This window comes from Bubalus kerabau, chromosome 16 (genome assembly GCF_029407905.1).
Source record: "Bubalus kerabau isolate K-KA32 ecotype Philippines breed swamp buffalo chromosome 16, PCC_UOA_SB_1v2, whole genome shotgun sequence".
In the NCBI taxonomy this organism is placed as follows: Eukaryota; Metazoa; Chordata; class Mammalia; order Artiodactyla; family Bovidae; genus Bubalus; species Bubalus kerabau.
In genome coordinates, this window is record NC_073639.1 from 55,960,986 (window position 1) to 55,975,293 (window position 14,308).

Genomic DNA, 14,308 nt, shown 5'->3' on the forward strand with positions numbered 1-14,308 from the left:
CTGGTGGTCCAGTGGCTAAGAATCTGAGCTCCTAATGCAGGGGGTCTGGGTTCGATCCCTGGTTGGGGAACTAGATCCTACACACTATAACTAAAGATCCTGCATGCTACAATTAAGACCCAGTGCAGCCAAATAATTTAAAAAGGAAGAGGCAGAGAGACATCTCTAGAAGGGGCTAGGATTAGGAAGGCTTTACTAGAACATGTCAAAGAGCCAGTGGGACAGGGTTGGTAGAGATGGACAGATGGAAAATATAAAAGACAGAGGAGAAAACCAGTGAAGACAGGAGCCTGAGGAGGTGGGAGGCGGAAGATCTCAAAGCTCAGGGCAGGTTCAGCTTGGCCAAGAGGAGGGTCTCCCCACCCCTGAGAAAGGAGGCAGGAGAAGATGGGGGCTGGAAAAATTCCTATCTGACAGTGTGGGTTTTTCCTGTTCAAGGAAGGAGGAAGGTCATGTGCAGAGATGGGGGCGAGGGCCCAGTGGAGATTTGGAGAAAAGGGAAATGAATTACCCCGTGGGGATAGGAGAGGGAGTTCAAGTTCAAGACTGAATTTATGGAGGTGCCAGGAGTTTGATCCCTGGGTTGGGAAGAACCCTTGGAGAAGGGAATGGCAACCCACTCCAGGATTTTTGCCTGGAGAACCCCATGGACAGAGGAGCCTGGCTACAGTCTATAGGGTCACAAAGAGTCAGACACAACTGAGTGACTAACACTTTCACTTTCAGTCTTCATAGTGATTTTCTCAGTACCATTCAAACCCTGGGGAGGCAGAGAAGGTGGGTTTGGGTTACCTCAGATAGATTCAACAGAAAGGCAAAATTAGGCAAGAGGGCCATGAAATTTAGGCAAGAGAGACTGAAGCAACAGGGCAGCAGAAAAGGATTTAGAAGGTTCAGAAGGTGGTAGGAAGACAGGGAGGGGCAGCGGATAGTCCCCAGGAGGCCAGCTGAGAACACATGCGGCAGGAGTCACAAGCTGACGATGGGTGGAGAGTGGAAGGTGTAACTATGATGTAGACAAAGCAGCATTGAGTGCTATGGGCTAGGATGAGGTCAAGGGACCCAGAGGCTGGACTTGAATGCAGAAGGCATTTGGAAGTGGGTTGTCTACAGGTTGTCTTCAAGTTCTCAAGCTGAGGGCAAACTAAGAGAGAAAGACCAGACTGGGATCAGCATCGTCTCTGCGAGGGGTGAGGGTTGCAGGAGCATGTAGCCAGCACGGTGGGCATAACTGGGAAGCTCCCCCCAGAAAGGGGACTCAGGGTTCTGAAAAAGTACAAGAAAACTAGCCTCCAAAAGACCCCAGACTTTACATATATATATATATATATATTTATTTATGTATTTACTTGGCTTCTCCAGGTCTTAGTAGCAGCATGCAGAATCTTCAGTTGCTGCATGCGAACTCTGAGTTGTGGTACATGGGATCTAGTTCCCTGACCAGGGATTGAACCCAGGTCCCCTGCATTGGGAGCATGGTATCTTAGGCATTGGGCCACCAGGGAAGTCCCAAGACCACAGACTTTTTTTTTTTAATTTTATTTTATTTTTAAACTTTACATAACTGTATTAGTTTTGACAAATATCAAAATGAATCCGCCACAGGTATACATTTTTTAAATTAATTAATTTATTTTAACTGGAGGCTAATTACTTTACAACATTGTGGTGCTTTTTGCCACACACTGACATGAATCATCCACAGATGTACATGTGTCCCCCATCCCCAACCCACCTCCCACCTCCCTCCCCATCCCATCCCTCTGGGTTGTCCCAGTGCACTGGCTTTGAGTGCCCTGCTTCATGCATTGAACTTGGACTGGTCATCTATTTCACATATGGTAATATACATGTTTCAATGCTATTTTCTCAAATCATCCCACCCTCACCTTCTCCCACAGAACCCCAAAAGTCTGTTCTTTATATCTGGGTCTCTTTTGCTGTCTTGCGTATAGGGTTGTCATTACTATCTTTCTAAATTCCATATGTATGCATTAATATACTGTATTGGTGTTTTTCTTTCTGACTTACTTCACTCTGTATAATAGGCCCCAGTTTCATCCACCTCATTAGGACTGATTCAAATGCATTCTTTTTAATAGCTGAGTAATATTCCACTGTGTATATGTACCACAACTTTCTTTTCCATTCATCTGCCGATGGACATCTAGGTTGCTTCCGTGTCCTAGCTATTGTAAACAGCGCTGCAATGAACACTGGGGTACATGTGTCTCTTTCAATTCTGGTTTCTTCGGTGTGTATGCCCAGCAAGGACTGCAGACTTTTAAAACATCTTTTATTTGCTCAATGACTCTCTAGAAGAAAGACCTATGATCATTTTACTTTGAGCTTTAAAAACTGCAGACAAGGTAATGATTACAGAATAAAACCTGGGTCTCCCTGCCAATCATATTCAAGTGTCATTAAGAGACAGACGAAGAAGGATCCTAGTGTTATCTATAGTTCTTGTAGAATGCAGCCTTTTCACCATATATGGTTCTTTGAGGATGCACATTTTTTCATGCAAACACTTAAACTTTAATATAATGATTTCCTACAAACGACCTATAGATCCACATGTGATTATCTGCTGTGCAAAGTCTCGGGAATATAGCAGATGAATTAGCTGTGGAATTTTAGAGAAAAAAAAAACAGAGAATATAAAAGGAGAAGAAATTAAGACAAGCACAATGTGAAAATTTTACAGAGCTTAAACAGAGTGAATGAAGCAAGCACCTAAGCTAGGTGGGGAAAGGTTAGATTCATCAAAAAAGGCCACCCAAAGGAACTGGGCTTTAGGACTTCCCCACTGGTCCAGTGGCTAAGGCTCTGCACCCACATGCAAGGGGCCCAGGTTCAATCCCTGGTCAGGGAACTGGATCCAACATGCCACAACTAAGTTTCAAGATTTCAGCTCAAGATCCCACGTGCTGCAACTAAGATCCAGACCTCTGCTATTGAAGTTTATGCATTTGAACTTCTCCTGAGGGCTCCACTAGGTGCCCTGCACATTCTTCTACAGAAGCAAACAATCTAGGAAACCCTTACAGGCATAGATATGGAAAAGCAAGGTCATGTCCTCTAAAAACCTAACCAAAAGCATTCTGAGCAAAAAAAAAACAGGTTACGTTTAGTTCCTACCTGGCAGTTCCCCAGGACTGGCCCATATCCCTTCTGTATCAGCAGTAGGCAAAGAAGCAATGCGCTTAATACATTCATCAAATTTGGCCCTTCCATCCTCGAGGAGGCAGGAGCCCAGAGAACAGTACAGAGCCTCTAAGAAGTAGCACTCCAGAAGATCGGGCTCCTCGATTTCTCCCTCCAGTAACGAATCCAGCATCTTGGCTAACTGGGTTACCTGGTTCGCAGGAAAATACCTAGGTCAGCCCATATATTCCACACAACCCCACGAGAGTCAGTTCTGGTCACAAACCCTGGGACCCCAGATCTCAGAACGATGGGAATTATATGGCCCACCATATTGGTTTGGGCAGATGGAGCCCAGTATCTTGTCTTGCTCATGGTCACAAAAAGAAATATTGAGTCTCCCTTGTCGATAACCGGCAAGGTTAGATCTTACCCATCTGATGTCTTTGCTTCCCTTTTGAAAGCTCTTTAGGGAAGAATTTCTTTTTGCTAACAAAGATAGTTTCTTACCATATTTAGGTCTGTCTGCGGAACTATCGTCTTCAGCTTCTCTCCTTGTCTTCCATCCACTATTCCTTCCACTATCACATCAATGAGGTACGGTACGTATTTCTCAAACAAGCTCTCTAAATAACCTTGCTCCATCTAAAAAAGAGCAGAATTTCAAAGCATTCTCAAGGGTTCCTCTATTTATTTTAATTTTCAGTCTGCTTCTTCTATCACAGATTATATTATTATTATTATTATTTTGACTGTTCCATGCTTCTTGCAGGATCTTAGTTCACTGACCAAGGATCCTACCTGGGCCCTCAGCAGGGAAAGTGCTGGGTCCTAACCACTGGACTGCTGGGGAACTCCCAAGGGTTCCTTTATTCAAACAGAAGTTCATGGGAAGCTGTGCTTGTAAAAAGAGGGGATGAGAAACATTTTCTCATGAATGAGAAATTGAGCAGAATTAAACTCTGATAACTCATCTATATATTTGTATAAAAATTTGTCCTTTATAATACGCTTCTGTTTCATCGCAAAACCTTTAATTTCACTGCCATAGCATCTATCCCACCACCTGGGAGGGAGGTGCTATAAAAGGTCCCACCTGACAGGCAAAGAGCTGATTAAGAATTTAAGTGACGTGGCCACAGCCATTGAACAAAGAGTATGAAGCAATGGAATGCCTCTCCCTATAGAGGCAATGATGATCACAAGGGCTTGTATGGGCATCATCACCCATATGACATGCATGAATGCTAAGTCTCTTCAGTCGTGTCTGACTCTTTGTGACCTAATGGACTATAGCCCACTAGGCTCCTTTGTCCATGGGATTCTCCAGGCAAGAATACTGGAGTGGGTTGCCATGGCCTCCTCCAGGGGATCTCCCTGACCCAGGGATCTTTTGTGTCTCTGGCCTTGGCAGGTGGGTTCTTTACCACTAGCGCCACCTAGGAAGCCCCTCCCATATGACAGTGTGCCTCAAATGGTCCTAACACGTTCCCCTTGCTCCTCTCTTCTCTGAGGTAATTGTGTCCTAGCTTCCAATTTTCCATCAGCCTAGTGGTCCTTCTAGAGCTGCATCCTGTATGGTCACGATGTCCTGGGTGTGATCAAGCCACAGCCTTCACATGACTGTCACGTTTGCCTCTGAATCTTTCAATGAAGTCTACCATTAAGACAATACATGGCACTTCCCTGGTGGTCCAGTGGTTAAGAATCTGCCTGCCAGTGCAGGGGATGCAGGTTCAATCCCTGATTGGGGAACTAAGATCCCACATGCCCCAGGGAAACTAAGCCTGTGCACTACAACTACTGAGTCTGTGCTCTAGAGCCCAAGAGTTGCAACCGTGAAAACCGTGTGCCCTAGAGCCCACGCTCCACCCAAGAGAAGCCACCACAACAAGAAGCCCTTGCACTGCAACTAGAGAGTAGCCCTCACTCACTGCAACTAGAGAAAGCCCATGAGCAGCAATGAAGACCCACTGGAGAAAAAAAAAAGACAGGTACACATTTCTGAGCAGCTTTATGAATATCACAGTGTTTGAGATCAACTGAAACCACTGAGTCTCAATTCTGTGACAAACTGGGTCCTTCACACATTGTGTTCATCCAACTGAGCAAGACAGGAGGAGCCGAACACCTCCTAGAGACAAGTCTCTTGACCACTGGACTTGGCTGGATGAGGGGTTGCCAACTACAATCCATAAGCCAAATCTGGCCTGCCACCTGTTTTGTAAATAAAGTTTTATTGGTACATAGCAATGTCCATTCATGTACTATGGTTGCTTTCATACCATAATGGTGGGGTTGAGTCATTGCAAAAGAAACCATATGGCCCCCAAAGCCTAAAATATTTACTCTCTTTCACAGAAAAAAATTTGTCACCCCCTGGTCTAGACTATCAAAATCACTTATCTAGCCCACCTGCTATGAATTTTCTGGAAATCTAATAAGGGTGTCTTCCATGCTGTCACCCAACTTACTGATAACATTTAGTGCTCAAGATCACAGGCAGGTCAAGGTCAAGGCCATGGCCTTCAAACATCCCTCTGAGTTATGTTTATACAATTAGCCACCAATACTGATTGTCAGTTCATTTTGGAAATAATTTTCACCTTGTTCGGTATTTGATTAACCCATTTTTTCCAGTATGGTTGATATTTCAAGTTTTTAGGATCCACATAAACCATTCCACATCGAGACACAGTCGCAGGGGAGGCATACTGTAAATCCCCAACCTGGAGAAATGAACAAACTCAGTGTTATCTATAGCAGTCCCACTCCTGGGAATGTATCTGGACAAAACTACAATTCAGAAAGATAAATGCACCCCAGTGTTCACTGCAACACTATTTACAATGGCCAAGTCATGGAAACAATGCCAATTTCCATCAACAGGTGAATGGATAAAGAAGATGTGGTACATACATACAATGGAATACGACTCAGCCATAAAAAGAATGAAATAATGCCATCTGCAGCGACATGGATGGCCCTAAAGATTATCATACTAAATGAAATAGGTCAGAAAGAGAAAGACAAATACCATATGATATCAGTTATACGTGGAGTCTAAAATATGACACAAGTGAATTTATTTATGAAACAGAAACAGACTGAGAATAGACTTGTGGGTGCCAAGGAGGAGCGGGTAGGGAGAGGGAAGGACTGAGAGCTGGGGTCAGCAGATGCAGACTATTATATACAGAATGGATAAGCAGCAAGGTCCTACTGTGTAGTGTGGGGAACTATATTCAGACCATAATGCAAGATAATATGAAAAAGAATGCATATAAATGCATAACTGAATCACTCTGCTATACAGCAGAAATCAGTACAACATTGCAAATCAACTATACTTCAATAAAATAAATTTTAAAAAATAAGCACTTTAATTGTAATTCATTAAAAATAAAATAAAATTTAAAAAAAGACAAAAAAATTGTAATTCAAAGAAAGGCTTCTATTTGAAATTATTCTTCATCACTACTTGCCTCGAAGAGCAGGGCACAGTGCGCTTGAAGCCGAATGCGCTCGCCATTGGCCAGCGTCAACAGCTTGTTGTCGTCCATCACAGAATTCATGTTCTCCACCCACAGAGCATCCACATCACCATCAAATAAAATATACCTGTGGCAACCGGAAAAAAGTGAGCCATGGCACCTGGAAGGCTTCCCATTAACGCAAATTGGTGTAACCTCCCCATTCATGTTGAACATCTTTTCCCAGGGTTTTCTAACCAGAACGTGAGACAGAGCACCCTACTTGGTTCAGAGATTTGACCTAATAAAATAACCATCATGTCCCAAGCTCACATCCCTGGCCTTGAGGCAAGCTCTTCCCTCCTCTTCCCTGGACCTCAGCTTCCTCCATAGTAAGCTGGGGACCAATACAGTCAAGGAGAAGAAATTACATAAGACAGAAACAGTGCTGAAGTGGTACCTAGAGCTTCACGAGCAGAGCCTCCTGAGTCTACTTGCCTCCAAGCATGAAACTACAGTACTACACATCAGTTGTTTACTTGTAAGTTTTGGCTAATTCATTACAAATCCACCCAGGCTTTTCCCTCCTTACACAGATACTCACTTTCGCTCCTTCTTATCCGTGGGCTTGTTGATCTCCCGGAAGATGTTGGACAGCACCCCATCTGTCCAGTCTCGGGTGGTGGGATCCAGGATGCCATACAGCTCTATGACACTCATAGCCTTGGGGTTCAGGATATACAGCTTTGTCACCAGCCCAAGCCTACATAGAATGAAAAGCCTCAGCCAGGACTCAGGCAGACTCAACACATTAGAACAATCCAGGCCACTCATGTAGGGGGCTAGATTTTGGATCCGATCCAAAATTTAACATGCAAACCATCCAAATCCTGCTCTGGGCTTCCCATTCTCTGTTAATGGTTTTTACTAAACTCAAGGGAGGGCTTTCCTGTTGGCTCAGATGGTAAAGAATCTGCCTGTGAATGCAGGAGACCCGAGTTCAATCCCTGGATGGGGAAGATCCCCTGGAGAAGGGAATGGCAGCCCACTCCAGTATTCTTGCCTGGAGAATTCTATGGACAGGGGAACCTGGTGGACCACGGTCCATGGGGTCGAAAAGAGTCAGACATGACTGAGTGACTAACAAAGGCAAGGGAACCACCTTTCACCAGACATGTGGCCCCAATATAAGCGAGGTCTGAACTGATAACACGGCTTTGATTTTGGGGAGCAACAGATGCTCACCTTCATGTGTATTTCATCTCTGTGTATTTACATATTCATGCATATGGCATGTTTATGTAAATATTTCACAACTACTGTATAAGACGTAACAGTCATCAGGGTAACATAAAACCTTTGAACTCATGATGTTCAATCCCTTGTGTTAATAGAATGACATCCACTCTGAGTTGTTATTTTTTAGATATTTATTTATTTATTTGGCTGCGCCAGGTCTTAGTTGCAGCACATGGGTTCTTTTAGTTGAGGCATGGAGGATCTAGTTCCCTGCCCAGGGATCGAACCTGGGCCCCCTGCATTGGCAGCTTGGAGTCTTAGCCTTTGAAACACCAGGGAAGACCCTGAGTTACTTTTTTTATAAATCACTTAGACTTATATGTAGGGGTATGTAAGGGTATTTCCCACTACAATGCCTGTAAACTCCCATGGTGCTGGGGGATTAATTCATCCACAGAAAACTAAAGTTCACATGAACCATAGTTCATAATTAACAAAGTAAATAAAAATAATAGTGGCATACTTATACTCACATCTATATATAATAGTTTCATAACTGATCTAACAATGAATTAAAGAATAAATACAGGATGGCTATGGAATAAAATCCTTACAATCAGTAAGCCATGGTCCAATGGTTTTCTCATGAAAAATACAAGAAGGAATATGAAGAAATGACACACTCATTTTATAAATTTTATAAACTACAAAAGATGTTATAGACTATCTAGAACTGGTAAAGTCACAACAATTATAAGGCTTGATTTAGATTTTTGCTGGAATATCAGCATGTATTGAAATCTTTCTGCAATGTAGTGATTGTATGTATGCTAAGTCGCTTCAGTTGTGTCGGACTCTTTGCAACCCTATGGACTACAGCCCACCAGGCTCCTCTGTCCATGGGATTCTCCAGGCAAGAATACTGGAGTGAGTTGCTACGTCCTTCTCCAGGGGATCTTCCTGACCCAGGGAACAAACCCGAGTCTCTTATGTCTCCTGCATTGACAGATGGGTTCTGTACCACTAGCGCTACCTGGGAAGTGACTGCTTAGGAGAAAAGTGAGAATCAGAAAACTCATTTTCAGTATAAGAGTATTGGTTGATTCACCACAGGTCTTTGTGACATTCTATACTAGGCGTGCGAGGTCACTTTTTCCTTCAAGAGATACAGCCCTTGCAAGGCTGGCGATGACAAGGCATTTAGGGAGGTGACTTTCTTTTTGGCCACTCTGATACCATAATAGTGTTGCATAATGGTGTGGGTCCTGGCTGGCTTTAAAGGAATCTGAACGTCAAGAAAATACAACCTAAGCTAATTTTCAAAACATCCTTATAAGATAGCTGGTGAAATAATCATTTCATAAATAAACCTATTTACAGCCTGATGGACAAAAGGCTCACTGTTTTGCCTTCTAAAATATATCAACTAAATCAGCAATGAAACAAGTTAAGATGCTCTGGTTTGGGGACTTCACTGGTAGTCCAGTGGTTAGGACTCCACGTTTCCACTGCAGGGGGCATGGGTTCCATCTTTAGTCAGGGAACTAAGATCCCACAAGCCCTGAGGCATGCCCCCCCCCAAAAAAAAGATGCTCTGGGCTTAAAGGGGGCTATTTGGGACCAATGTAATCTCCCAGGAAATCAGAGAACGAAGTGGGACCAAGTAATATGCCACCGATCTCACCTGAAACCACCCTGGCAACCAAGCCCTCCCCATGGATACCATTACTCACTTGGTCTGGGCCTGACACAGAGCGTTAATGACCACGGACTTGCCCCCTCCCGTGGGCCCCACCACCATCGTCGTGTGGCGAGTCAACATGGTCTCGAACATCTGAACCACCTTATCCACCTGGGGGACAAACATTGGCAGCTGGGTTAAAACATACCTTCTTGTTAAAAACAGGTTTATTGAGCTACAATTTGCATACCGTACAGTTCACCCATTTAAAGCGTTTCAGCCATTTAGTGGCTTTAATATATTTGAAAGTTTGTGAAACCATTATGACATTCAATTTTAGAACATTTTCATCAGTCTCCCAATAAAACCCGTGTGCTCATTAGTCATGTCTACCAAGCCCATTGCCCCCAGCTCCAAGCGCCCACTTTCTGTCTCTATGGATTTTCCCATTCTCAGTATAAATGGAATATAGAAATGGAATCGTGCAGTATGTAGTCTTGGGTGTCTGGCTTCTTTCATTTAGTATCATGCTATACACTATCATCAGCGTAGCCTGTGTCAGTGCTTCATTCTTTTTATGGCCAAATAATATTCCATTATATGGATGGATGACGCTATGTTTATCTCATCTATGTTTATCTCATCTGTTGTATGATTTCCACTTGTTGGCTATTATGAATAACACTGTTATGAACATTTGTGGACAAGTTTTCATGTGGATAAATATGCTCTCATTTCTCTTGGGTTTATACCTAGGAATAAAATTGCTCTATCATATGGTAACTCTGGGCTTCTCAGGTGGCACCAGTGGTAAAGAACTTTCCTTCCAATTTAGGAGATGTAAGAAGACCTGGTTTGATCCCTGGGTTGGGAAGACCCCCCGGAGGAGGGCATGACAACCCACTCCAGTATTCTTGCCTGGAGAATCCCATGGACAGAGGAGCCTGGCGCACTACAGTCCATGGGGCTGCAAAGAGTCAGACATGACTGAAGCGACTTAGCATGCATGCACGCAAGGTAACGCTAAGTTTCACTTTTTGAGGAACCATCAGACTTTTCTGAAGTGGCTACACCATTTTACATTTCCAACCAAAAAACACATCTCTTCAAACAACTCCCTGTAGAGGAAACCACCAAGGCCAGGAAAGTTGCAGAGGGCTCTCTCATCTGTGGTTGGTATCCACTGCCCCTGCCTGAGGCTGCTGGACAGCCTGATGCCCCAAGGTGGCCCATCCAGAGGCAGTCATTCCGACCCTGCAGCTTGGGGAGTTGACACCCTCAGCAGAAACCTCACAGGTTTCAGGTGATCAAAATTCCATTTGTAATATCTAATTTAATTTTTTTGTAAGTATGACTCTGGGGTAAAAAGGTAAGGGAGGAAGAAAACCTTAGATGATCGAAACCCCCCCCCAAAAAAATACTTATCTGATCACATTATGCCAGTTGGAAGGTGATATATACATACAATGGAATATTGCTCGGCCTTAAAAAGGAAGGGAATTCTGACACATGCTACAATGTGGATGAACCTTGAGAACATGATGCTGAGTGAAATCAGCCAAATGCAAAAGGACAAATACTGTATGATTCCAGGCATATAAGATTCCCAGAGGAGTCAAAGAGAGTGGAGGTTACCAGGGGCTGAGGGAGGGAAATAGGAGTTATTATTTAATGGGAACAGAGTTTCTCTTTTGCAAAACGCAAAAGTTCTGGAGATCTGTTTTACAACAACATGAATATACCTAACATCACTAAAAATGGATAAGATGTAAGATCAGATGGTAAATCTTATGTTGTATGTACTTTATCACAATAAAAAATGGGGGTGGGGTGGGGAGTGGTTAAGACAGGAAATCTTATGTGCATTTTACAATTTTTTTAAATGAAAAATAAATGGAAAGGACCCAGAGAAAGTCAGTGAACTCTCCTCTTCAGCACCACTTTACCTGGACAGGTAAGATGATGTAGCCATTTTCCTGAAGCACCTGTTCCACGGCATCATTGAAATCAGGGTAGCGAACCCGAGGGCAATCCAGTCCAGGGAACAGATCAGAGATCAAACCAAGGAAGAGAGGCACGTCTTCAAACACAAACTTGGGCAGGTTCATGTCTCGAAGGGCCCTCATCAATACCACATCCTGCATGGAATGAAACACATGTCTTCAGAGATGTTTCCAGAAGACCCCAGGGCTAGTCCAGAAATGGTCTTATGAAATAGACAATGAAATCTTATATGGAATATAAAACATAGAGCACTGCAAGTACAGTTTCTGGAGAAACACATGAGTCTGTTGCCCACAGAGCAGCATCCACTGAGCTCTGTTTTGGAGGAAGCCCCATGTGAAAGAAACATGACTGTTCCTCTGGCTTTTACTGCAAAGAGGAAAAAAACTCATGTTCATGCTTTCTTGAGAATTTTGTTCATCCCCAGCCCTCCATCTCACCACCCTGCAACTATAGATCGATTATTATCACTGAAGTGTTACAAACATTGGTGCTGCAAAGACACTGAACTTGACAATAAGTCAAACTAGAAGAGAACAATATAATGAAGGAGAGACCAAATGAAGGCCAGACAGGTAAATGAAGTGACAACTAAGCGTGAAGCTTTTTCTTGGGCTTCCCTGGTAGCTCAGTGGTAAAGAATCCACCTGCCAATGCAAGAGCCATGGGTTCAATTCCTGGTCCAGGATCCCCCTGGACATGGAGCAATTAGACCTATGTGCCACAACTATTGGCCTGTGCTCTAGAGCCTGGGAGCCGCAACTACTGAAGCCTGCATGCCCTAGGGCACATGCTCCACAAGGAAAGAAGCCACCGCAATGAGAACCCCAACACCGCAACTAGAGAGTAGCCCCCACTTGCTGCACCTAGAGAAAAAGCCCATACAGCAGTGAAGCCCAGCACGGCCAAAACTAAAGTTTAAAAAAAAAGAAAAGAAAGACTTAAACAAATAAAACTATATAAAAAAAGGAAAGCTTTTTCTTGATTGACCTGTGCTCCCTGGCACTTCCATCCCAGCATTCGTTCAATACCCGTGAACCAAATAAAAACCCAGAGAGCTTAGTGCACGTGGCCCCTACCTCCCGAAGCTCAGAAGAACCTCTCTTCAGCTCACCAGCCATCACCAATACCGATTTCAGGGCTCTGAGTCCAAAATCATAATGATGTTGCTTGGAGAGCTGCTCCCGGGCCAGCTTATACAGGACGGTCATCTTTTTGGCCAGAGTCTTTTGTGATAAAAGATATTGAAAAAATACATGAAGGAAATGCCCTGAAAACACTGGAACATTATGACACAAAGAAAAGTGACATAAAGATGTTCAGATGAAGCTGCTCTACAAACAGATACAGGCAAGATGCTTTTGCCTGAAACAAATACCAGGATGGGACCTTCATTTTCCACAGTGACAAGCCTAGGAGCTAAGTGAAAAGTACACCAGCCTTAGCAAAGTTGGATGGCAGTCCTTGAATGCCAAGGAAAATCTTAACCACCTTGAAGAACAGAATTCATCCAATGTTCTAAATCATGGCGATTATACTCAGAAACTGGCTTCCTTCGAACTAAACATGTTATTAAAGTTTTCCTGTAACCATTTTTGAGGATGAGTCATTCACCTGGTCTACATCAAGGATTCAAAACCTGCTTGTCCCTAGGGACGGCATGGGGAGCTTGTGCATGAAAACCGAGAACCAGAGCTCTCTCCTCTCTGGCTCAAAACCTAGACAAGAGGATTGTCAATAAGAGCTTTCACCAAAACATTGCAGGGAAGCAACCTAACAATCCTTTATTTTAAAAATATTTGCTATTTTGCACCTTTTCCAGAACCTTCTGTGGAAATGTATGTGTACAATCTTTTTATATACATTTTAAGACATGATAAAGGCATTATCCCTAAATATTTTTGCTTTTGTTAAGAAAAGGTGTTTGTTTGGTGTTTTTTTTTGCTTATAAGCTTACTTTATTTTTTGAACTTTTAATTTTTATATTGGAGTATAGCCAACTAACAATGTTGTGATAGTTTCAGGTGGAAGGCAAAGGGACTCAGATATACATACGCATGTCTCCATTCTCCCCCAAACTCCCCTCCCATCCCAGGCTGCCACATCACATTGAGCAGAGTTCCCCGTGCTGTACAGTAGGTTATCCATTTTAAATATAGCAATATACTTTTAAAGCCACATAGGGCATGAGGCTTAGTGAAAAAAGCCCACCTCAAAGGGTTACACGCTGTATAATTTCATGCATAGAACATTCTAGAAGTGATACAATTGTAGTGATAGAGAATGACTGGCAGTTGTGAGTTAGAGTGGGGGGCAGGGTGCCACCAGTAAGGGTGACATAGGAGCTTCTCTGTGATAATGAGACAGCTCTGTGTCTGGATTGTGGCTCCTGTTGTTCTATACATGGAATTAAATGTCACAGAGCTAGACACACACACCAGAGAGAGAGAGAGAAGGTGAAACCTGGTGAAACCCAAATAAAGCCCATACGTGAGTTAATAGCATTGTGTCCATGTAATTTCCCCAGATTTGAGGGTATCACTGCGAAAGCTGGATGAGGGGTCCCTGGAACTCTCTGGACTCCTGCCCCCACCTCCTGTGAGTCAAATGGTTCCAAAATGAAAGTTGTCATTTTAAAAAGGGAGGGAGAGGACTTCCCCAGTGGTCCAGTGGCTAAGACTCCACACTCCCAATGCAGGGGGCCCAGGTTGGATTCCTAGCCAAGGAACTGGAATCCCATATGCCACAACTAAAACCCAGTACA

The 14,308-nt window shown here is 43.5% G+C and overlaps 1 protein-coding gene across 2 annotated transcripts in view; it reads right to left on the reverse strand.

The window, feature by feature from the left end:
• Positions 1-14,308, reverse strand: part of DNAH10 (dynein axonemal heavy chain 10) — a 161,177-nt gene that overhangs the window by 71,600 nt on the left and 75,269 nt on the right. For both annotated transcript variants that reach the window (XM_055550810.1, XM_055550808.1), the window contains 8 exons: positions 12,624-12,770; positions 11,487-11,678; positions 9,593-9,711; positions 7,225-7,383; positions 6,633-6,768; positions 5,754-5,876; positions 3,658-3,792; positions 3,142-3,358 (listed from right to left, as the gene is read on the reverse strand). In XM_055550810.1, coding sequence (XP_055406785.1) covers positions 3,142-3,358; positions 3,658-3,792; positions 5,754-5,876; positions 6,633-6,768; positions 7,225-7,383; positions 9,593-9,711; positions 11,487-11,678; positions 12,624-12,770 — 1,228 coding nt within the window. The remainder of the gene's footprint in view (positions 1-3,141; positions 3,359-3,657; positions 3,793-5,753; positions 5,877-6,632; positions 6,769-7,224; positions 7,384-9,592; positions 9,712-11,486; positions 11,679-12,623; positions 12,771-14,308) is intronic.